The sequence below is a fragment of the Arvicola amphibius genome, chromosome 17 (assembly GCF_903992535.2).
Source record: "Arvicola amphibius chromosome 17, mArvAmp1.2, whole genome shotgun sequence".
Taxonomy (NCBI): Eukaryota; Metazoa; Chordata; class Mammalia; order Rodentia; family Cricetidae; genus Arvicola; species Arvicola amphibius.
This window is the reverse complement of record NC_052063.2, coordinates 14,297,607-14,320,753: the sequence shown is the minus strand read 5'-3', so window position 1 is coordinate 14,320,753 and position 23,147 is coordinate 14,297,607. Positions and strand designations below refer to the sequence as shown.

General features: G+C 46.0%; 1 protein-coding gene across 2 annotated transcripts in view; it reads right to left on the bottom strand.

The window, feature by feature from the left end:
- Positions 1-23,147, bottom strand: part of Poc1b (POC1 centriolar protein B) — an 86,677-nt gene that overhangs the window by 53,352 nt on the left and 10,178 nt on the right. For both annotated transcript variants that reach the window (XM_038314451.1, XM_038314450.1), the window contains exons 3-4: positions 14,879-15,050; positions 10,672-10,851 (exon numbers count right to left, since the gene is read on the bottom strand). In XM_038314451.1, the coding sequence (XP_038170379.1) occupies positions 10,672-10,851; positions 14,879-15,050 (352 nt within the window). The remainder of the gene's footprint in view (positions 1-10,671; positions 10,852-14,878; positions 15,051-23,147) is intronic.

Sequence of the window (23,147 nt, the reverse complement as noted above, 5' to 3'; positions counted from 1 at the left end):
AAGGGCTAGTTCCAGGAGAGGCTACAAAGCTACAAAAAAAAAAAACCCTGTCTCAAAAAAAAGTCAAAACGAAGAAGGAGGAGGAGGAGGAGGAGGAGGAAGGAAGAGGAGGAAGAGGAAGAGGAGGAGAAGGAGAAGAAGATGATGATGATTTCCCTAACCTAAAAAAAATGCCTATCAAAATAAAAGAAGCATACAGAATACAGAATACCAAATAGGTCAGACCAGTAAATGAAATCCTCCCAGCACATAATAAACAAAATATCCAACTACAAAATGGACCCCATCGGAACCCACAAACAACCCAGGCTATTGCCAAGACTCTCAGCAAACAGTCAGTAAGGCCCTGTGGCTGAAGACAACACCCACACAACTCGTTTAACACAGAAAAGTTGAGCTGGGGCCTACTTAGAACCTTCCCTATGGACTAATTCATGATACTGTTAGGTACTCTACATGCTCCCAAAGGAGAAAGGCAAACACCAGCAGGCTACAAACCATTCAGTCTACAAGAGTGACCTGTCTGCAAAGCATGCTAGTGCCATCTTGGCCCAAAGCTTGTGGGAGTCACCAAGCAATAATCCAGACACTATTTCCAGTTGACAGCCACTTGCAAAAGAGAACAGTTTTCTCCAGTGGAGTCTCACTGGGGAAACAAACTGCCCTTAAGGGTAAACTGCACTCCCTGCAGTAGACTCTCAACACAAAATGAATTCAATGGTGTTAGACTCTTTGTTACGTCAAACTGTTCTCCCTGCCTCCACCTTACATGTCCTTTGCATACATATTATGGCTTCCAGGTTTGTTTTTCATGGGGTTCCTGAGTGTGTGAACACATGTGTCTCTGCATCCTTAGCTCATTATCATGTTTGGTTGTTCTATTGTATTCCGATTTGTTTTTATTTGTTTTATTCTAATCCCTTAGATGCTCACTTGTCTGTTTCCTAACAGAGACAGACTGGGTGCAGATGTGGATGAGAGGGAAGTAGGAAGGAACTAGGAGGCACGTGGGGGGGGGTAACCATAATCAGCATACATTGCATGATAAAAGATCTACTAAGAAATGCAAAAATGGGCCGGGCGGTGGTGGCACATGCCTTTAATCCCAGCACTTGGGAGGCAGAGGCAGGCGGATCTCTGAGTTCGAGGCCAGCCTGGTCTACAAGAACTAGTTCCAGGACAGGCTCTAGAAATTACAGGGAAACCCTGTCTCAAAAAACCAAAAAAAAAAAAAAAAAAAAAAAAAAAGAAATGCAAAATTGGATTTTATATATCCTTCAAACTACCTACTTATTTGCCACGTCCTCAATACTCCCCAAACTGTTTAACTCCCCAGGACATGAACAATCACACTACACTCCCAGTGAGGGTGTTATGTTTGTATTTCGAGCATAATGTAAGAGAGAAATCTACCCCACTCATTCGTGTAACCCTACACAATGCTTCACTGTACACTCCCCAGGGAGAGCCTACGAAAACGATAAAGAAAGAATGAAGCCAAATTCACTATTTTGTACACGCTTAAAATATTTTCAATTCATTGTACAAAAATGTTAAGTGAGTTCAATGCTATAGAACTGTACACATGAAAAATAGTGGAAATCGATAAATCTTATAAAGATGGTTGGACTCGATGATATTTACAACTGTACAAAGACTGGAGAAGTTTCATAAAAATTCCCACCTCATCCCAGGCTTGCGATACAAGATTCAATACCATGTCAGTGCTGGGCAGTGCAAGGAGCAGCAGCTCCCAGTCAGCCAGGAGATCACTAGGGGAAACAATACTATAGCATAGTGTGTTGCCTAATAAGGGGTGTCCTGCGGACTATATATACCGCATGTTCTTTCAATTACTTCTAACTTATGGAGGGATTATAATGATACAGCCCTATCAAAAGTTAAGGAGCATCTAAACAGTTTACTGCGCGCGCGCACACGCGCGCACACACACACACACACACACACACACACACACACACACACAATCTTGGACCAGGAAGATGGCTCAGTTGATAAAGTGCTGCTTGCTACCTAAGCACTGAGGACTGCCATCCCAGTAGCTATGTAAAACAGCCCAGTGTTGTGGCAAATGCCCACAGTCCTCGAGATGGAGAAGTAGGGACAGAAGGATCACAAGAGCTCGCAGGCCAGATAGTCTTGCTGATTCAGTGAATTCCTGGCTCAGTGAGAGACCCTGCCTCAAAAAAAAGAAAAGATAGAGAGCAATAGAAGAAGACACCTGACATCAACCTCTGGCACACAAAGGAACACAGGCTCACATACATAGCACATAGGCCCACAGGGACACATACATACACAGGTACACGTGATATGGAACTCTCCTCTGTATGCTGTGAATACCATTGGTTAATAAAGAATCTGTCTTGGGTCTGGCGGGGCAGAAAAGAGGTAGGCAGGGGTGGGGAACTAAACTGAATGATGGGAGAAAGTAGGCGGAGTCAGGAGACGCCAAGGAGCAGCCAGAGGAGAAAGATGCAAGCCACCAGCCGGAATCTTGCCGGTAGGTCACAAGCCTCATGGTAAAATGTAAAATAATAGAAATGGGTTAATTTAATATGTAAAAGCTTGTTAGGAATATGCTTAAATGATTGGCCAAACAGTGATTTAATTAATACAGTTCCCAAGTGATTATTTTGGTTCTGGGCAGCCGGGAATGAACAAGCGACCTCCACCAACAGAGGCGTCCACAAGCACACAGGTGCTGTGGAATAATCTTAATATGCACTGTGAAGAGATGTCACTCTGATTGGTTTAATAACAAGCTGAACAGTCAATACACAGGTAGGAAATGCAGGGCAGAGCAGATGCTGGGAAGAAGGCGGAGTCACCAGCCAGACTCTGTAGGACGCAGGAAAGCAACATGGGCAGTACAGGGCTAAGGTAACAAAGCCATGAGGCAGAAAGTCAATGAGCATAAATGGGGTAGCTGAAGTTATAAGCCTAAGCAGTCAGCCCAGCTTTCATAATTAATAAGAAGTCTCTATGTGGTTATTTGGGAGATGGTAGGTGGGACAGAAAAAAATCCAAGTACACACAGGAACATGTACACACCATTCACACAGAGACATACTTGTTTTGTAATCCATGAGCTCAAAAAGAGTACTTGGAATAGCAGCAACAACTAAAAATTAAAGGCAGATTCTTTCACTACTAAAATTGTTGCTAGAAAAGCAGTAATATTGTAAAACTTTTCATTCATATTCATAACCTCTACTTATTTTTATTTATTTACTTTTTTTTTTTTTTTACTGTGGATCCCATAAAGAATCCTAAGTTATTTTGCAATACGTATCAGGGAAGAAAACAGAAAGCTATAATTAAAACTTGAAAATACTCCCTTTCAAGAGTTAGTATCGCTTACCTACGTCTCAAATCATGTCTTCATTAATAAAGAAATATAAACAACCACTGTTATATATGATAGCATAATTTATATGATGAAACTTTAAGCTATGTTTGAGAGCATAAAAAAAATCACAAAACATATAATGAAGAAAAAATTCACCATGATTTTGCACAAATGTTGGAATTAGCAGACAAGGTCTGTAAAGCAATTATTACAAATATTTTCAAAGTCAGGGGTTCACTCAGCAGGCTTTTTCCTTCCCCCCACTTTATTCATCCTTTGCCCTTTTTTATTCATCCCAAGACCTCAGACCACAAAATGACACTGTGGGGAGGGTGGCTCTTTCCCTTTAATTCATTCTCTCTGGAAAAGCCCTCAGATACAAACATACTCCAAGGCACGTGTCATAAATGGCCTATGTTGCCAGGAGGTGGTGGCGCACGCCTTTAATCCTAGCACTCAGGAGGCAAAGGCGGGAGGATCTCTGTGAGCTTGAGGCCAGCCTGGTCTACAGAGTGAGTTCCAGGACAGTTGGGGCTACACAGAGAAGCCTGGTCTTGAAATAAACGAATGATAGCCTAAATATTTGTTGTAAAAACCACACAAGCTGACAACTAAAGTTAGCAGTCAGTACCCACTCCCAAGAATGGGAGCACACGCTGGGCAGTACAAGTCCAGACTCGGCAGATGTCGGCTTTCAGGACCTATTCCATAGGCCGTCTCATCAGGTTTCCAAGCCTCTAGCCCAGAACAAAAAGTGACACTGTTGTCTTTCTGGCTGCCCTTGGACTGAGTCCTGTTACCATTTCAGGATCTTCAGCTTCAGATGACTGGTGGGGACTGTCTCAGCTGCTAAGTTCACAGAAGTTATGTGTCCAGGATTACATGATTCCTAGTGAGTCCATTCGCAACTACACTGTGTTGCTTCTCTGCATCTCTGTGGTACTGCATCACTGAGGGCGGGCTCCTCCTTCAACAGACAGAAGGTGTCCAGCAACAGCCAGGGGCAAAGAGCCTCAGCCGCTGGCATGTCTGCACCCTGGCTACAGGGCTACCCGAGCAGGGAACTGATGGTGCTGTACCCTTGGCATTGATGGGTATGAATGAGCAAACTACTCCTGGAGATTTTCCCCACAAACCCTTCTTGCTTTAGCCCAGGTCTTATAAGCAGCCTTCTGTACAGTATTTGGACTTTGTCTTCCAAGTTAAGAAGGCCCTCATCGAGGCGTGAGATGCTTAGGGCCTCTGGCAGCTGGTGGTGTCATTATAAATACGAACACTGGCCTCTATTCCAGACTTGCTCAGCATGATTTAGTTCCTGCTGAGCTCTTGCCCCTTAAGGACAGTGACTGAAAAGAGAACTTTATGTCCTGCCTTAGGATGCCCTCTCAGAGAAGACGTCCTGAGCAGTCTGGATCAAATGGCCACCTAGACAGTCCTCTTATCTTTGTTGTCCTAAGTGCATAAGATGGGCCGAGATTAAAATAGAGGTAGAAAAAGAATCTGCAGTCATGCTGGAGAGCATACGCATAGAGCGCTGCCAAGAAGTGGAACGCATTAACTTTCCCCACAGTATTTATCAAGGATACTCCTCGGGGTGGTGAGGGCTCTGTGGTTGCATGAGTCAGCCGAACAGCACCAAAACAAGGGTGGTTAAACAGTCCCCCCAGAACCGCTGGTACCAGCAAGAATTCCGTCACAGTCGGGTGTGTCAGTGAACACCCAGTCGGCTGGAACGAGACCCAACCAAAAGGTTCAAGGAACAGGTGGAGCCGCATACAAACCACGGTTAGCATGCATATATAATATCCCTGCATTTGTATTAAAGGCTCACAAAAATGACCTAGTTCCGAAGAAACCCTTAGACGCTACCATCAAAGTTCTCTGAGAGCAGCCTCTGCCTACACTTGGGCCATCCCATTCCATTTCTGGGTAATCATTCTGGGCTTCCCTGAGCCCACAGAGACAGTGGTTCTCACACTGCATGGGACTGTCTCGAAGGTCCACTTTCCAGAAACCTACATCATCAGTTCCCTCTGCTGAGTTGGGTCTTAGGGCCAATGTCACACGAGTAGATGTGACTTTTCCAATCTGTGTGTTAATATAGTTGTTTGTCTTGTCCGCCCTTGGCATCAGGTGCTCTAACAGCACAGGAGGAACTTGCCTGTTTCTGTTTCTCTCATACCCACAGAATTTAGAGCAGGGCCAGAGTAGAGAGCATGGCACAGATGACATACTTCTAGTGCAAAGTCTACCCATGCTAACAGACCTCCTGGACACTGTGGCATCAGTAAGCTCGGGCTGGGACAGAGAGATGCTCACAGACCTCCTGGACGCTGTGACATCAGTAGGCCCGGGCTGGGACAGAGATGCTCACAGACCTCCCAGACACTGTGACATCAGTAGGCTTGGGCTGGGACAGAGAGATGCTAACAGACCTCCTCGAAGACACTGTGACATCAGTAGGCTCAGGCTGGGACAGAGAGATGCTAACAGACCTCCTAGACACTTTGACACAGTAGGCTCAGTCTGGGACAGGAAGGAACCCTGTTGGAGGAAGCGATGCAGAGCAGGGTCAGAGAAGAAGGCTATAAGCCCTGCCTGAAAAGCAGAAGGTGCAGACACTCAGGGCACACAGCTGTATTCCGGAGGAGTCACGCACAGCTGTGGGAAGGCAAATGAATGGCAAAAAGGACATAGAGGGACGGGTTGCCGTAGAGGGATGGGTTGTCATAGAGGGACAGGTTGTCATAGAGGGATGGGTTGTCATAGAGGGACAGGTTGTCATAGAGGGACAGGTTGTCATAGAGGGACGGGTTGCCATAGAGGGATGGGTTGTCATAGAGGGACAGGTTGTCATAGAGGGACCGGTTGTCATAGAAGGAAAAGCATAAGTTTCTTGGCAAAGGGTCACTCAGAGGTCAAAGCTGGGAAACAACCTGGTCAAATTTGTTTTTAACAGAAGCAGTAATAGGAGGGGTGTGTGTGTGTGTGTATGTGTTCATGTGCATGTGTGTGCGTGTGTGCATGTATGTGCAACACAGAAGATTCTTAGTAAGATGATTTAAAAGGTGACCTTAAAAGCCGGGTGTGGTGGCTCATATTTTTAATCCCAGCACTGGGAGGCAGAAGCAGCCTGGTCTACCGAGTGAGTTCCAGGACAGCCAAGGCTACATAGAGAAACCCTGTCTTGAAAAAAGAAAGAAAAAAGGATCTTACAAGTTTCTACAAGAGCCAACGACACTGAACTACGACAGTAGGTTGACCAGAAACTGCTTGTTCCGGTGCCGTCTCCTACAGAAGCATCTCGTCTGCACAGGAACCAAAGTAAAGGGGAGCTCTGCAGGGACGCTCCTCCTCCTCCTCCTCTTCTTCTCACGCTCTTTCAGAAAGCCGAGCATGCCATTAGAGAGCACACCCCCTTTCTATTTTAAAAATTGATTTGTTTTTATTTTATATGCATTGGTGTTTGACCTGCATGTGTGTGTTTTAGATCCTCGAGACCTATAGTTATAGATAGTTGTGAGCTGCCATGTGGGTGTTGGGAATTGAACCCAGGTCCTCGGGAATAGCAACCAGTGCTCTTAACCACTGAGCCTTCTCCCCAGCACCAGCATGTCCCTCTCTGTATCTCAGAGCCTGCTGTCCTCTGCATCAGTGTTATTTTGAAGTCAGTTCTTTGTCTATGGTGTCTCTTGGCAACTACAGGCCTCACCCTAAAGAGCAGGACAGGCCATTGCTGCCCAATCGGGAGATGCTGTATCCCCACTGTCTCCCCCCACGGCACAGAGAGACGAGGAAGGCTCAGCGCTGCTACACAGGTAGTAGGAAGCCTGGCCTTCCACCATGGTCTTCTCCCCACTGAAAAGGGAGCCAGCATTTTCACAGGACTCTGCTGGGTCTGCCCATAAACACCAGTGCCCAGCTGGAGAAGGCCGGTCCCACAGCCATGCTTAATCCCAAACACCACAAACTTCTGTTTCCCATTTACGGCAGTCAAGTGTCATCGGTGGCTGAGAGCAGGACCACAGTGTGGTCTGGACAGGCACACGAATGCGGAGCGTCCTGTCCCAGCACACTGCCTGAGTTCTAACCACGTCTGGGTAGTGATGCTCCAGAGAGAACACCAGGTCCCTCCGGCCAGGGTGCTTTTTGCTCCTGGTTTCCACTTTTTCGTCCCTTCCCTCGGCTCTGGACCCGGGTGTGTCTCTAGACTTTCTTTCTCCTCTCTCGACTTTTCATCACATGAGTCTAGTTCAACACCCCACTCACACACCTCCTCACTCTTTCATTTATTACTTTCCTGTAAGTCCGCATTTTATAAGAATTTAGTTTCTTGAACTCAAAGTAGTTTTAAAGATTTTTTTTTCCTCATACAGCTTTGGGCATTTTTTAAAAACTTACCCACATATTCACACACGAGGTACCCTACCCACATATTTACACACGGGAGTACCCTACCCACATATTTGCACACTGGAATACCCTACCCACATATTTACACATGGGAGTACCCTATCCACATATTTACACATGGGAATACCCTACCCACATATTTACACACGGGAGTACCCTACCTACATATTTACACACGGAGTACCCTACCCACATATTTGCACACTGGAATACCCTACCCACATATTTACACACGGAGTACCCTACCCACATATTTGCACACTGGAATACCCTACCCACATATTTACACACGGAGTACCCTACCCACATATTTGAACACTGGAATACCCTACCCACATATTTACACACGGGAGTACCCTACCCACTCTCACCTTCACCCCAATTACAAGCAAGGAAACAGAGGCTGAGAAGTGAAGTAGCCCCCCAAAGATCACACCACTGAAGAATGGCGAGTTTGAGATTCCAACCCACATTCTATCTGGGTCCAGACAGACGTCCTCAACTGTCCAGGTGTGTTGAGAGAAATAACACTGAGGTGGCTGCAGCCGAAAAGTAACCTATCTCTTCCAGAGAAAACACGGTTCACTAGAAGTGTAAGTTCATATCTTTTTATTCCGGGTAGGCTCACTGCCAGAGATCGTAATCAGCACCTCTTGAGACCACAGGCTCCCGAGACCACAGCAGCCGTGAAGAGTGGGGACTGCTAGGTCCCACAGATGTCTAGACTCAACTCTAACCTGCCTGGGACCACACAGTTCTCCAGTGAACAGGCCAAGGCCACACCGTTTCTGCGAGATGGCTCCTCTGTCCCCATGCTAGAATATGGGGTACAGGTGTGACTCTACTCCTGGCCAAAGCGGCCATTTCTCCCAGGAACTTGACTTGGCCTGAGGGAACCACTATGTCTCACGGCTAGGTGGGGGGTGGGTATAGGACTCAGGCCTCAGTCACTCCTAGCCCTTTCCTAACAGAAATAGGGAGGAGGAGGCTTTTCCTGGGCTCTGTCAACGCTGGGAGGATTTCAGCTGGGAGCCATCAGTAGCCTCGGTACCAGCGTGTTTGAAAGGAGCAAGCAGAGGCCCAGAATCATCCCTGGTTCCGGTTGTGCCCTGCTCTGTACGGCATCATTAAACACACCAGGTAATGAGCCTCTGTAGGGGAAGGAAAACGAAGGCAGCTGACACTGTCTATTAAATGAGTCCTAGCTCCAGCTCTCTGCAATTGACTTTCCTCATCTGTCAAATGAGAAGACGAACCATGCCTTCCTTCCCAGGCAGCAGACCCAATCCCGCCTCACACGGCTAGGCCTCAGCAGCCGTCGGGAAGCTCAGGAAGGCCTCCAGGAGCACGTCACTCTTGCGTGGTGCATGGCCTCCAGGAGCACGTCACTCTTGCGTGGTTTATTCCTTGCAGCATTTCATTTTGGTACCACGCTGACACCACCGACAATGTGGGTGCCAGCTGGGGATGTAGGGTGGCCACTGAGCCAAAAGCCATAGTGGCCACTGTGTGCCTAGGTGGTTGCTTCCTGGCAGAGAACCCCCGCATCCAATTTTCTCAGTTCAGGTTCTCTACTCAAATGAATTTTCATCTTTACAAACCGCAGCCTTCAATGGGTGGAGTTGTGCACGTGGGCACCTTTCCTATCTTCCGCTGGACAGGAGTGAGTTTGCTCTTTAGCAGAGTTCATCTTTCTCTCAATAGGTACTTTGTCTACGTCAAACTCACTTTCATGCCTTTCCTCACAACACTTCCTGCTTTTCCTGTCTTGTGGTTCTCTCTTACTGCAGATCCAGGTAATAGCAGGGGGCAGTGGCCACGTCACTCCAGGAATGCTACACTGTCTTGACGTTTCTCTAACAGACATATTAGCCCATGACTCTTGAGTTCAGATAACCCCACACACATCCATCCTGGTCTCTCCCACCAGAAGGGTCCAGTAAGATCTGCTTATAGGGCTATTCTCATCCAAAGTTTCAAATCTTCCATGTTCCCCTCCCTCCAACTCGGTTACAAAGCTTAAAAGAGCCACGCGGTCAGAGCTGTCACAGCAACCACCGGCTTCTGGCTACCAATTTTCTAGGTTGCTTTCCTTCACTGTCTCGACAAAAGCAAGCTAGAGAAGGAAGGGTTTCTTTTGGACACCATGATGGTAGGGCGGCAAACAGCCCACCACACTGCATCCACACCGAGAGCTGAGAGACACGGATGTTGGTGCCCGGCCAGCACCCTCCTTCTTATCCGATGCCCGCGGAACAGCGACGCCTATAGTTCGAGTGGGTTTTCTCTGTCTAGACACTCTTTCCTAGCTATTCCCTGAGGTCTGTCTCTTAGGTGACTGTAGACCTCTCAAGCCGATAACAGTTATCACCACATAGCACCCTGCCTACGCCATGACTAAGCGAGCTGGAGACAGGAGCACGGTCTGTGGTGCTTCCTCTCAGCCAGGGCCTTGACCTCAGCTCCCACTTGCAGTCTCTGCTCCTCACTTTTCTCAAACGACAACCAGGCTCTCGCCTTCTTTGACAAATCTCCTTAGGCCATACTTTTTCCCCTCTTCCTCCCCTTGGTCCCTGCTTAAAGACAGACTTCTCTGAAAGGCAGCTCCTGAGCACCACTGAAAACTGCACACACACACACATACACACACACACTACATATGTATATATGCACATCTATATATCTAAAATATTTTTTAATGCCTGACACTAGTGTGTAAGCTCCACGAAAACAAGGGATTTTGACTACTTTGTTTATAAGGGACCCAGCACACACAGTCACAGGGTAAATATTGAGTGAATGACTGACCCTGGCCCCTTTTCTGTGGGTTGAGGGTCGTAGTCTGGAGCAGGACAATCCCTGTCCGCCGAAGCGTCCGCACTTACTTGGCGCTGCGGACCCAGTGTGTGTGCCGGTACAGAGAGTAGAGGAAGCGCTGGCGGAACACGTTCCATACTTTAATGGATTTGTCTTCAGAAGCTGTGACCAGAAGCTGGCCATCAGCCGAGAAGTCCACACTGCGAACTGGAGCCGTGTGTCCCTTAAATTCAGAGGACTTCCCTCTCCTGAAAATAAAGGTTAAGAGTGATACATTACTATTTTAATAGTTCATTTAATTTTAATATTTAATCACCACACTGAGTCGGAAACTTACAAGTAGCTTAAAGCTTACAAACCCTTACAAAAGTGTGTGAAGGTCACGTGGTGCTGCGTGCTCCACTTGTCCTTACGTACACCGGCTTGGGTCACCGAAGTTACAGCCCGTACCTAACAGGAAGGAGGCTGGTCACCTCTGCCCCAGAAATGCATTGCTGCTTCTGTCTTAACGGGAAGCGGGGAAAATACTATTCTGAACCAGTCGCTACACTACACTGTGTGCTACTTTAGAAACAGCCAGCTGGAGTCTAAATAAGTTTCAACCTTGAAGAACTAAGGTTCATTAATTAAGCTTGGCAGCCCCAAGGCCATACACGCCATGCGGAGTTCTGTGAGCTACTGGGCCGGGAGAGGAAGGGGTCTTCTGTGCTAGATACACAACATCTCTTGATATTCTTCCTTACTCCTGAGCCTGCATCAATCAATACCAACTACAGAGGCTCCAGCGCGTACCTACTGCCTCGCTGACCTCACGGCCTCTATCTTACACTCACAAACAGCAAAACAGCTTTGAAATTTTGCGTACATGCCTGTTCTTAATTGGGGAAGAAGAGAAGGCAACAGAACAATGGAGAGTACGATGTGAGATGCTGGAGGTGAGGAAAAGCTTTTAAAAACAGAGGAAGGGGGCTGGAGAGATGGCTCAGCGGTTAAGAGCATTGCCTGCTCTTCCAAAGGTCCTGAGTTCAATTCCCAGCAACCACATGGTGGCTCACAACCATCTGCAATGAGGTCTGGTGCCCTCTTTTGGCCTTCAGGCATACACACAGACAGAATATTGTATACACAATAAACAAACAAACAAACATTAAAAAAACAGAGGAAGGCTGGCAACGCTCTAGAGAAGCCCTCATGCGTGTGCACTGTCCCTCCTCATGCAGCTATCCTATTAACACACGGTAAGTTAAAAATCTCTCTAAAAAAAAAAAAAAAGCAAAAAACCTCAGACGAATCAGCAGACTAAGTGGTGCTGACTGCCAAGGTGAATGCTGGGAAATTCTGTGTCAGTGTTAAGTTCACAAGGCACTATAACCAGGACATTATAGTCATTTTTTTACATTTGGAAAATCATTTCCTATAGGACACGGGGAGACTGCCACAATGACCGGCACGGATAAGGCACCAATTCAGCCAGAGACATCTGTTTTAGATTCTTAATCTTAGATGCCCACAGGACATCCGAACACCTGTACCTCATGCTGCATTTGCTACCTTGGGATTGGGGCAGGCAGCATGTCTCTATGGCACAAGTAAGGAGAAGTCCCGTGCACCTTCTCCTCGGTGCACTGCATCCCTAAACCCTGGGGTTACCACTTCCTCCACACACTCTGAATAGCCCTCTTCTCTCTGCCCCAGTTCTGCTTGCCTCCAGGAACTTCTATCCTTAGCACCCTTCACCTCGATTACTGCAAAAGCCTCTTAATAGGTCGCCTTTCTCTAATCCTTTCTCCCCACCCCTGTCACCTACATACTGCGCTTATCACTGTTGAAAAGGTAATGGCAAGCACACAAATCCCAGTGTAAACGTGCTCCTGGCTCCCTTGACATAGAGCACAACGCCCTAGGCTCCCTGGCAGGATATCCTGCCACGGGGCTGAACTTTGGACCCGGCACATTCAGAGCGCTCCAGACACACCTGTGCCTCTGCAGTCACGCTCTTAGGAAGACCCTTGCCCGTCGGCAGAGCCCTGATCCAACCATGCTGGCCCTGATCTGCTACAAGGATTTGAATAACTGCAGTATATCCTGACTTTTAAAATTAAACTCGTTTCTCTCCGACAGAAATGACCGTACCTATCTCTGTGAGATACCATTTAATACATCAGATACACAGAGAGTGCTGTGTAACTACCTACTGAATTTCACTCAGAAGAGTCAATATTACAAAGCTTGGGAGACTCAGTCTGGCTTGCCCAGCTAGTGGCCCATGGGGGCAAATGTGACTTTATCATTAATTTCTATCACCAGGCATAGGACAATGCATATGAAATAATCGATATTGGTAGTAAACATCCAGGAGAGAATATTCAAGGATGACTTCAGTCTGTTTTCAAGGGGAACTCTTGTGAAAAGAGTCAGGAGACAGCAAAGAGAAGACTTGCCATCCACAGTGACCAGGAAGCCATGGACAGTCAGTCAATATCACTAAAGCAGTCCCTGAACTTCAGTCTGCACCCCGCCCAGCAGTCTGTGTGGCTATCTTTCTGGGGCCTCCTCTGGGGCTAGGCTGGCCTGCCCTGGGCCCCACTACACGGGAACCCAGTAGAAGCCCGCGCAACAGAGTTGGTGTGCTGTCTGCTGGGCTGGTGCCTTGCCGCTCTCTTCTTTCGGGTTCGGTCTGATTTTGTGACTTATTCTGTCCAGCACCGGTGACACTGTCCAGCTGAGGGCCAAGTCTTCTACAAAAACTGGAGCTCCCTTGCCACTGTGTATGCTATTCTGCTGGGTCAGAGGGCTCAAGGAAAACCAAGGTCCCACACTTGTGACTGAGACACAAGTGTGTCTTCCAGCTCAGCGACCAGCTTACGAGGCTGTGTGGTTACCTCCGCCAACACCAAATGGGAAGAAAAGCATCCCAACCACCCACAACATGAAGAGAAGTGTTAGTTTTTAAATTGAGCTACGCAGTAAGGAGGATTTTAAGCAGTAATGAGTAACTAAACACTGATTTTATATATATGTATATATGCGTACATATATATATCCCAATCCCATGATTCACCACTGCCCTGGCCTACTGTGATTATTTAGAATAAATAATCTAATCAATAGCCTACTGCTATTATTTAGAAAGAGAAACCAGTACAAAATACAATCACTAGGTAGATATCTACAGCAATGATTCGGGGTAATTTTAGTGCACCCACCCCCTGAATGCTCCGTTTCCCACATCAGTAATAAAAAAACAAGCTGCAACCCCTGAAACAATGAACTCATCCTAGATTTCCAGAGCTAAGGCTTTCAAAGCGTATGCTTCTGCCGAGCCTCAAACTCGCCTCCTCCGCCTGAGTTTTCCTCCAGCCCATGCACATTCTCACGTCAATTCTCCTGAAGAGTTTTTACTTCTGTCAGCAAAATATTCAGACTTTTCTGAACAGAATTTCCTTTGGGCGGTGGCAGAATGAAGTACCTGGTGGCAGGCAATCATTCACAAGTGTGCTTTCTCTCTAAGTGCCCGAGCCCCTTCAGCCTCAGACTGCACATCGATCCTGCCACCACAGAACCACAGAGTCACGGGGGTGCCAACACTCCCATATATATAGGTTTTTCATATATACCATAATAATCACAGTAGGCCAGGGCAGTAGTGAATCATGGGATTGGGATATATATATGTATATATGTACGCATATATACATATATATAAAATCAGCTCCTGGCTGTCCTGGTACTCGCTCTGTACCCCAGGCTGACCTTAAACTCAGAGATCTACTTGCTTCTGCCTCCAAAGTGCTGGGATTAAAGGCATGTGTCATCACTGCCAGGCAATGATTTATACTTTTGCCTGAAATTTTTTAAACGAGAAAATTCTAGAGCTCCAAAATGAATGGTAACAATCAAAGAACAGTCTAAGCACAGGGTGTCAACAGGCTCCCAAGGGCTCCTAAAAAAACCCATGAAAGGGCACAAAGAGGTTACTAACTTTTAATATATGCCGTTGTGTTTCAGATTTACACAGAGATTTCTGGCCATCTCCCAAAGATTCAGACATACTGTACCTATCTCCAGGTTAGAAATGGTTTTTCAAAAGGAAGACATAATTTTGAGTCAAACGAAATAGTATGTATTTAAGAGCAGTGTAGTACTTCTGCGATCGCAGTGAGTACAGGTCATTAACTAGTTGAGGCATTCCCAAGAAGCACATTAGGAGCAGCCAGGCCTCAGGAGCCCCTCACAGTTCCAATCCAAAACTTATCAAGTGTTCGTTCCTCTCACCTATCAGGAACCCAGAGCCTAACAGTTCTGTCTCGTGAAGCAGAGGCTAGTAAGTTTCCTTGTGGAGAAAACTGCACGCTGGTCACAACGTCCTTGTGGCCCACATATCTGTAAGTTCTAGTGTTTGGCTTCAAACTCCATAGCATAAGAAAGGTGTCCCAAGAGGCAGTGGCTGTCGAGAAAGAGAAGAACAAACAAACCAGAGTTAAGACAGGAACGGACGCATACCTCATCAATAACAACTGTGATTAACAAGTCAGAGGTTGTAGAGCTGACCAGATAAGGGCAAAAGTATTTTATCGTTTCAAACGATTTTTGTTTCATTATGAATAGGCAAACTTGGTAGTGGCCTGCTTCAGCAGGGGTACTAGTTCCAGGACCCAAGGGGAGCGCAGGGACTACAAGTTACCAGAAGGAAGAAGGCTGTGGAAGAGGGTATTAGACTGAGTCATTCCGTCTGGGTGGCTGGAAGTTACTTCACCTCAGTGTGGGGGCAATCAATCTTTTCTGAGGGACAGGTGAGCTACTTGAGAAAAGTCTGTGGAAGCGAGTTCACCCAGAAGTCAAAGCAGCAGGAGCAGCACTAATATACTCTTGGCCTGATCCTACCTGTTAGTGTTTTCTCTGTACGTCCTCGGTGCTTCTCTATGTACGTGAACACGGGTATATGCAGAAACGATTTTTTTCCTCAGCCACGTGAAATGCGCTGTATAAATCATGTCTTTAATTGCTAAACATTTCCACAAGCTTTCACGAGGAATACGGGTTTGTTTGTTTTTTCTCACACACCCACAGGGCAGGTAAGCTTGAGAAACTAATCACCCACTTTGGTCAATGGGTCCAGAAATGTTTTTAAAGCTGGGGGAGATGCCCTTAAAAGTCTGTTTCTGCTCTGTAATTTTATGACATTTGATGATTAATAAAAAGAACTGTATGTCGGACATTAGCCTAAAAATCTTCAGTTGAAGGAGAAATGCATGCGATCAACAGTGGAAATAAATTCCTTGATGAAGAATGAGCAAGGAGCCCTCAGGAAAGGTGGATTTAACGCATGCCTACAAAACAAGTTCTATCATGCACACATCCTAGAACAGCCCCAACACCAGGAATCAGGTCACTGGGAATCTCCATGTTACAGAGAATGCTTGGAGAAATTGGCAACTTTGTAAATTTCAAGGACAGTGCGCAACATGACAGGGAGAAACAGGGCCCAGCTTTACAAAATTACCCAAGTCTCCTAAATTCCCTAGCTTATGCATTATCTCCATGTTTAAAGTCCAGTGAGTTTCTAGGTTTTGAGCCGTAATTTTATTCAATGTATTTCCCTCAAAAAAGGTGGGGGGGGGGGAGTTGGGAGAGGTGGGGAAAGAGTACAAAGAGCTGATGTTCTAGTACAGTTTGTCCAAACCCTAAAACATCTGTACTGAGGTCTGCTTACTGGGGATTCATGTTGACAAACAGGGAAGACAACTGGTTATACATGTGCTATGCTTGGGATCCTGGTTTAGTCCTGTGTATTATGCTGCAAACAGGATTCGAGACGGCAAGTGCCGCATAACCATTCCCTCTCAGAAAGATCATGCACCTCAGTGAGACATCATTAGCACCATCATACGTGGAGGGAGCATATTAACACATCATTTATTCAGTTGGGAGGTGGTGGTGCACACCGTCAATCCCAGCACTTGAGTGGCAGTGGCAGGCGGATCTCTGTGGGTTTGAGGCCAGCCTGGTCTACAAGAGCTAGTTCCAGGACAGCTAGGATACACAGAGAAACCCTGTCTTGAAAAACAAAACAAAACAAACAAAAACCCCCTCATTTGTTCATGTTAAACACCATGACGAGAGGGTCTGCCCTGGGGAAGGTAGATGAAGTGACCTAGCGAAGATGGCAGAAAGAGCACTCTGAGTAGCAGGAATGCCACTTCGTCTTAGCCAGAAGGCCTAGAAGCAATTTTTTGTTGTCATTTTTATTTTATTTTTTTAGATAGGGTTTTACTTTATAACCCAGGCTGGTCTCAAACACGTAACCTTCCCGCCTCAGCTTTCGAAGTAGTGGGGGCGGGGGAGAAGGCATGCACCACTGCGCCTGGCAGAAGGAAAACTCGTGTGCAAAGTCTGAGACTGCACTCGGAAGACAGGACGGGCCAGGAGAAAAGTGACATCACAGGACACAGGCTTTGGGAAGGAGGCACGGGGAGAGGCACCGTTTACCCCAAGTGCAGCAGGAAGCCACTGAGTCTTGCTCTGGGTGGGAAAATGGTCACTGTCCCTAGAGAAGAGCTTTGTTTTTGTCTTTTCAAATGAGTAGAGTCTGTATGTGTTACGGATTAAAATGTCATTAAAATGGTAAAACAGTAAGTTTTTGGAGAACATAGGACAGCTTTATGACTTTGAGGGAAGTCAAGTTTGCTCAAACAAAAAATATAAACTGCTAATCATGCAGCACATTTTGTGCTATAGTAAAATGAAAAAAACTCTCCTCCCTCGGAGAGGTCACTGTAAACAGAGGGTGTGGCGGCACACACCTTTAATCCCAGTGCGTGGAGGAAGAGACCAATAGGTCTCTGTGAATTCAAGGCCAGCCTGGCCTACGTAGTGAATTTCAGGGTTTCAAGCTAATTCAGGGCTGCACAGTGTCTCAAAACCTGTGTCTCAAAAAAAAAAAAAAAAAAATGCAAAGAAAGGCTCTCTCCTCTCTCTCTCTCTCTCTCTCTCTCTCTCTCTCTGTGTGTGTGTGTGTGTGTGTGTGCATGTATGGAATCCATAAGACAACCTTGAGTGTCATTTCTTAGGTATTTTCTTTGCCTTTTTGCCTTGACTTTATCTTTCTTTCCTTCGTTCTTCCCTCTCCTTCTATTCTTCCCTTCCTCCCCCTCCTCCATTAGCCACGGTCTCTCACTGGCTGGGAACTCTTCAAGTAGCTTAGGCCTGCTGGCTGTGAGCCCCAGGGATCTTCCTGTCTTTGCCTCTGCAGGGCTGTGATTTCATAAGGGCGCCACCATGCCTGGTTTTTATTTAGCCTTGCCTGGGTTCTGGGGATGGAAGTCAAGTCTTTGGGCTTGCAAGGAGCTTGCTATCAGCAAAGCTGCCATCTGCCCCGGAACTGGAGGTACAGATGCTTGTGAGCCACCACGCGGATGCTGGCATCAGAACTCTGGCCCTCTGCAGGAGCGGCAAGTGGTCTTAAGCAATGAGCTATCTCTCCAGCTGCTGCCCCCTCCCAACCCCCAGATCTCCTTAAAAATTCAGTCCTTTAGAGTTGAACCTCATCTTAAGAACAGCACAGGAGATGCTCAATATAAATAAATAAATAAATAAATAAATAAATAAATAAGTAAATGCAGATAAAAAAGGGGCTGAACCCACTGTGCTGAGCATGGTGGAACATGTCTGCAATTCCAGCACCCAGAAGGCAGAAGCAGAAAGAGTGTTTATGAGTTAGAAGCCAGCTTGGGCTACAGTAGATTCCAGCCAGTAAATTTCAGGTCAGACTAAGCTATATGGGAATAGCACGCACACACACACACACACACACACACACACACACACACGAGAGAGAGAGAGAGAGAGAGAGAGAGAGAGAGAGAGAGAGAGAGAGAGAGAGAGAGAGAGAGAGAGAGAGAGAGCGAGCGCTAAGGAGATGATTGTATGTATGTATGTATGTATGTATGCATGTATGAATGAATACCCCAATAACTAACAAACTGTGCTTAGAATCTACAAACATCATATAAATTCATAAGAAAAATGATTATGACCTAGCAAGAAAATAGGCAAAGGGTTAAACAGATGGCACTTTCATAAACCACAAGCCAGTAAGTAAGAAAAGGTGTTCAATTCTGTTAGTCAACAGGAAACCAGGGTCACCACACCCTCATCCAAATGCTTACAGTAAAGGAGACATTGACTCTCTGGGGACGTGGACGAATCAGAAGTCGCCCATCATGCTGGTTAGTGTCATCACTTTGGAAAGTGTTTGAATGTACCTATCTCAAGTGGAACACACACTTGGCATTTGACTTGGCAGCTACACCCCCACCTATGTACCAAAGAGAACGCATGGACACTTCACAGAACATGCCAGTGTCTGTGGCAGTACTGTTCAAGTTACCCCAGGCTAGAAACTCATTACCCATCAACACAGAGTAGATATAGTTCTGTTGTAGTCCTCCATGACTGAAGCGATTGGTTAGGAACTTATGAAAACATTACATAGAGGACAGGGAGCTTTTAGAAGAGCACACAGTCAAGTGTGCTTAAATAAGACATTAAAATTACCCGTCACAAAGAGCACGACTGGAGTGACACAATGAGGAACTTCAGCCAGGCCCATGTGGTCAAGACTTGCACAACCGTTTGTGGTATTATCCAGGATGTGGTGGATCTTAAGAGTTGGGGCCTAGTGTGGAGGGTGAGATTTTGGGGGAAGATCTTGAAAGGGTAATAGGACAACCTTGAACTCCAGTCCTCCCGCACCCCAGCAGCTCTAAAGTACTGGGATTACGATGTGTGCAACCTCACCCAGTCCTTAATCTTCTTTCTTAGTTAAGAACTCTTCCGGTATCAATAATAAAAAATGATATGCAAGTATGGATGTCACAGCTGGACCGTGTGACCATATAATTTGCTTTCATACATTTCTAAGGAACCACACCCCACGTAAACATTACCACATCACTTAAAATGCCAAAGCTTAGACTATTCATCGTGCTACTGCTCTATTTTAAGATAAAATGCCAAAAGGAGGATGCAAAGAAAAATGTTAGTCAGTAAATCTACCAATCTAAGAAAAACTTATATAAATATTATATATGTGATATACATGCATATACAAAAGACATGATGAAAACAACAATCCATTCATTGAGGAAATCCTTTTTAGGACACAGAAGAACAAAGTCTGTTGTCCTAGTCAGTTATCTCATACATTCTTTCCTGGTGCATGACCACTGGGAATTCTATGTGCTAACAGAGATTGGTGTGTTCATTCTCATTCATGCTGTTTACGGTGGACAGTGCAATCTGGTCTTCTGTATATGGAGGACAGCGCATTTCTGCTCTTCTGTATATGGAGAACAGCACACATCTGCTCTTCTATATATGGAGGACAGTGCACATCTGCTCTTCTGTATATGGAGGACAGCGCACATCTGCTCTTCTGTATATGCAGGACAGTGCACATCTGCTCTTCTGTATATGAGGACAGTGCACATCTGCACTTCTGTACATGGAGAACAGCGCACATCTGCTCTTCTGTATATGGAGGACAGCGCACATCTGCTCTTCTGTATATGGAAGACAGCGCACATCTGTTCTTCTGTATATGGAGGACAGCGCACATCTGCTCTTCTGTATATGAGGACAGCGCACATCTGCTCTTCTGTACATGGAGAACAGCGCACATCTGCTCTTCTGTATATGGAGAACAGTGCACATCTGCTCTTCTGTACATGGAGGATAGCGCACATCTGCTCTTCTGTACATGGAAGACAGCGCACATCTGCACTTCTGTATATGGAGGACAGCGCACATCTGCTCTTCTGTACATGGAGGACAGCGCACATCTGCTCTTCTGTACATGGAGGACAGCGCACATCTGCTCTTCTGTATATGGAGGACAGTGCACATCTGCTCTTCTGTATATGAGGACAGCACACATCTGCTCTTCTGTATATGGAGGACAGCGCACATCTGCTCTTCTGTACATGGAGGACAGCGCACATCTGCTCTTCTGTATATGAGGACAGTGCACATCTGCTCTTCTGTATATGAGGACAGCGCACATCTGCTCTTCTGTATATGGCGGACAGTGAGCATCCGCCCTTTCACATTCTGCCTCTCCCTTTTTTTTCCCGTCTACTCAGTGTATGCTGGCACGTGTGTTTTTGCTAATAAACAGAATATCTTACTCTGTTCCCTTTACTGTTCTTGGCACATTTTAGTTTTCATAATTCCAAGCCTGTAGAAAGATTACAAGACAGTACAAAAGACCCCACACCTTCTTTCCCTACTGGAGATTTTGTCAAGTTAACATGTAGTCTATTGACCCTACCATTTTTCTCTTTATAGAGATACCTTTAAATATGTGGTTTTTTTTCTTAATCATTTGCAATGAAGCTAGAACTTAAAGTCACTTACTACTAAGTGCTTGGTCTCTACTGAAACTCATGTTGCAGCTTGACCCCAATGTATTCCTAGGTGGTGGGATTTGAGAAGGAGTCCTAGGGAGTCTGCCCTCTTAATGGAGTAACCTTCTCTTTATGTGTGCTTCTTGGCTGTCAATCAAAGCTTTAGGACAACACCCCACAGACAGATATTCTTTTGAGGCTGAGCTCAAAAACGACTCGGGAACCCAGCCTCTCCAGTCCACATCTGGAGCAGCTCAGCTAGTGGGACAAGCTGCTCATTCTATTTCCCTGCTATCCTCTGAGGATAGGAAGAAAGACAAGGTGCAGGGCTCACCTTGTGTGCTCTCATCCCACAAAGGCCAGAGATTTATTTGTACTCGGGCTCACTGCCTGGAAAAGGAGCATTGTGTATTGAATCTTGTTTTACAGTTCTTTTCAGATTCCAATTACTGTTATAACCAGAGGGAGAAATCTATATATCAGCCTATTGTGTAGCTAGCCTTCAAATTATTTAATGAAACTACCCTATTTAGACCGGTTGTGATCTTGTTGCTTTTTTATACAATGCTGCTCTATAAATGGCATGCTTATCATACAAACATATCATTCTGAGAAGTCTGTACAACAATTACTGCTGGATCTAAGTCAGAGGACAAATGCCAGGATCTACTAAAAAGGTTGACATTCATGCTTATCTTTAAAAACATTTGTGTGCGTGTCTGTGTGTGTGTGTATGCTTGCATGCTGTGTGGACACATGTGTCATGGTGCAAGTGTGGGTGCCAGAGAACAAGCTGGTGGAGTCAGTCATCGCCTCTGCCTTTACGTGGGTCATGGGGATCGAACTCGGGTTGTCAGGCTTCGGGGTAAGCCCCCTTGCTTGCTGAGTCATCTCGCTAGGCCCATATCTATTTTTATTCATCTGAACTATATCCTCTCCTGGGTCTTTCCATAGTCACGAGGAGCCTGGTAATTCACCTTCCTATCTGATGCCTTGTCTATTTGCACAGCTACTCTAGGCTCTCTGCTCTCTGCTTCTGTCCTTCCCTACTGCAAGCTTGCAGGTCCATACCCGGCACCTGCTCCTGCATGTCCAGCGTCACGATGGCCTTTCGGCCACCAAAGAAAGCAATGGACTGCCTTTCATAGGGAAAAATAAACAAGGAAATCTAGAGAAATCAATGACAAGGCATTTTCTATCGATCATTAAAAAAATAAGATGTAATCTTTAAGTACACACATTTGCAAACCTAAACGGAAGAGGGTACAATAAAATCACAGTATTCTAACTGGAAGTACAAAATGCAAACAGCTTAATACTCTCAGAATCTGTTTTTATTAGCCAACTAACTATGGTTAGTTTAATTAAGTAATGGTCTGAATTTAAAATTTCTCTGCCCCGGATGAGAAAAACAAAATCTTGTGTCTAAAGGAACTGTGGGGGCTTTAAAAAATTAACTTTCACTAAAGATAACTTGGGGGGGCAGACATGGGAGAAAGGGGGGATGTGAATGTATGCGTTCCACCATGCACCATGCTTGTCTTTCCCGAGGCAGCACCAGAAGTTCAGCCTTACATCTCTACACTCATCAATCATGGTGTAAGCTTTCGCCCCCATAGTGCTCTGCATATCCTTTAGCTAGCGCCCTGTACCGTGCTTGATCTCCTTCGCAAATGGGGTCTGTGGGCCCGAGAAGAGCAGATATATGCTCTCCCTTAGAGCCAGACATCTCCACAACCACTTCGACCTTGATCTGACTGCTTGGGGACACCAAGTCCTCTGAAGTCCTTTAAAACCACCATCCTTTCTCTTTCACAGCTCACCCGCCCCCCTCCATCAGGTCAGGACCGCCTCTCTGCTCCGACTCCTAGTAGAATTAGTTTATTCGAGAGTACGGCCTCAGGCTGGTGAGCTGGCATGGTTGGTAAAGGGTGCTTCCCTTGCCAACAAGAGAGCCTAAATTCAACCCCGAGAAGCCAGACTTAAAAAACCAGGCACAATAACATGCTTGCAATCCCTGGGCTGGGGATCATTATTAGCTAGCTAGCCAAATCAATAAGTCAGCCAGACAAATCAATAAGCCAGCCAGACAAATCAATAAGCCAGCCAGTCAAATCAATAAGCTTCAGGTTCAGCGG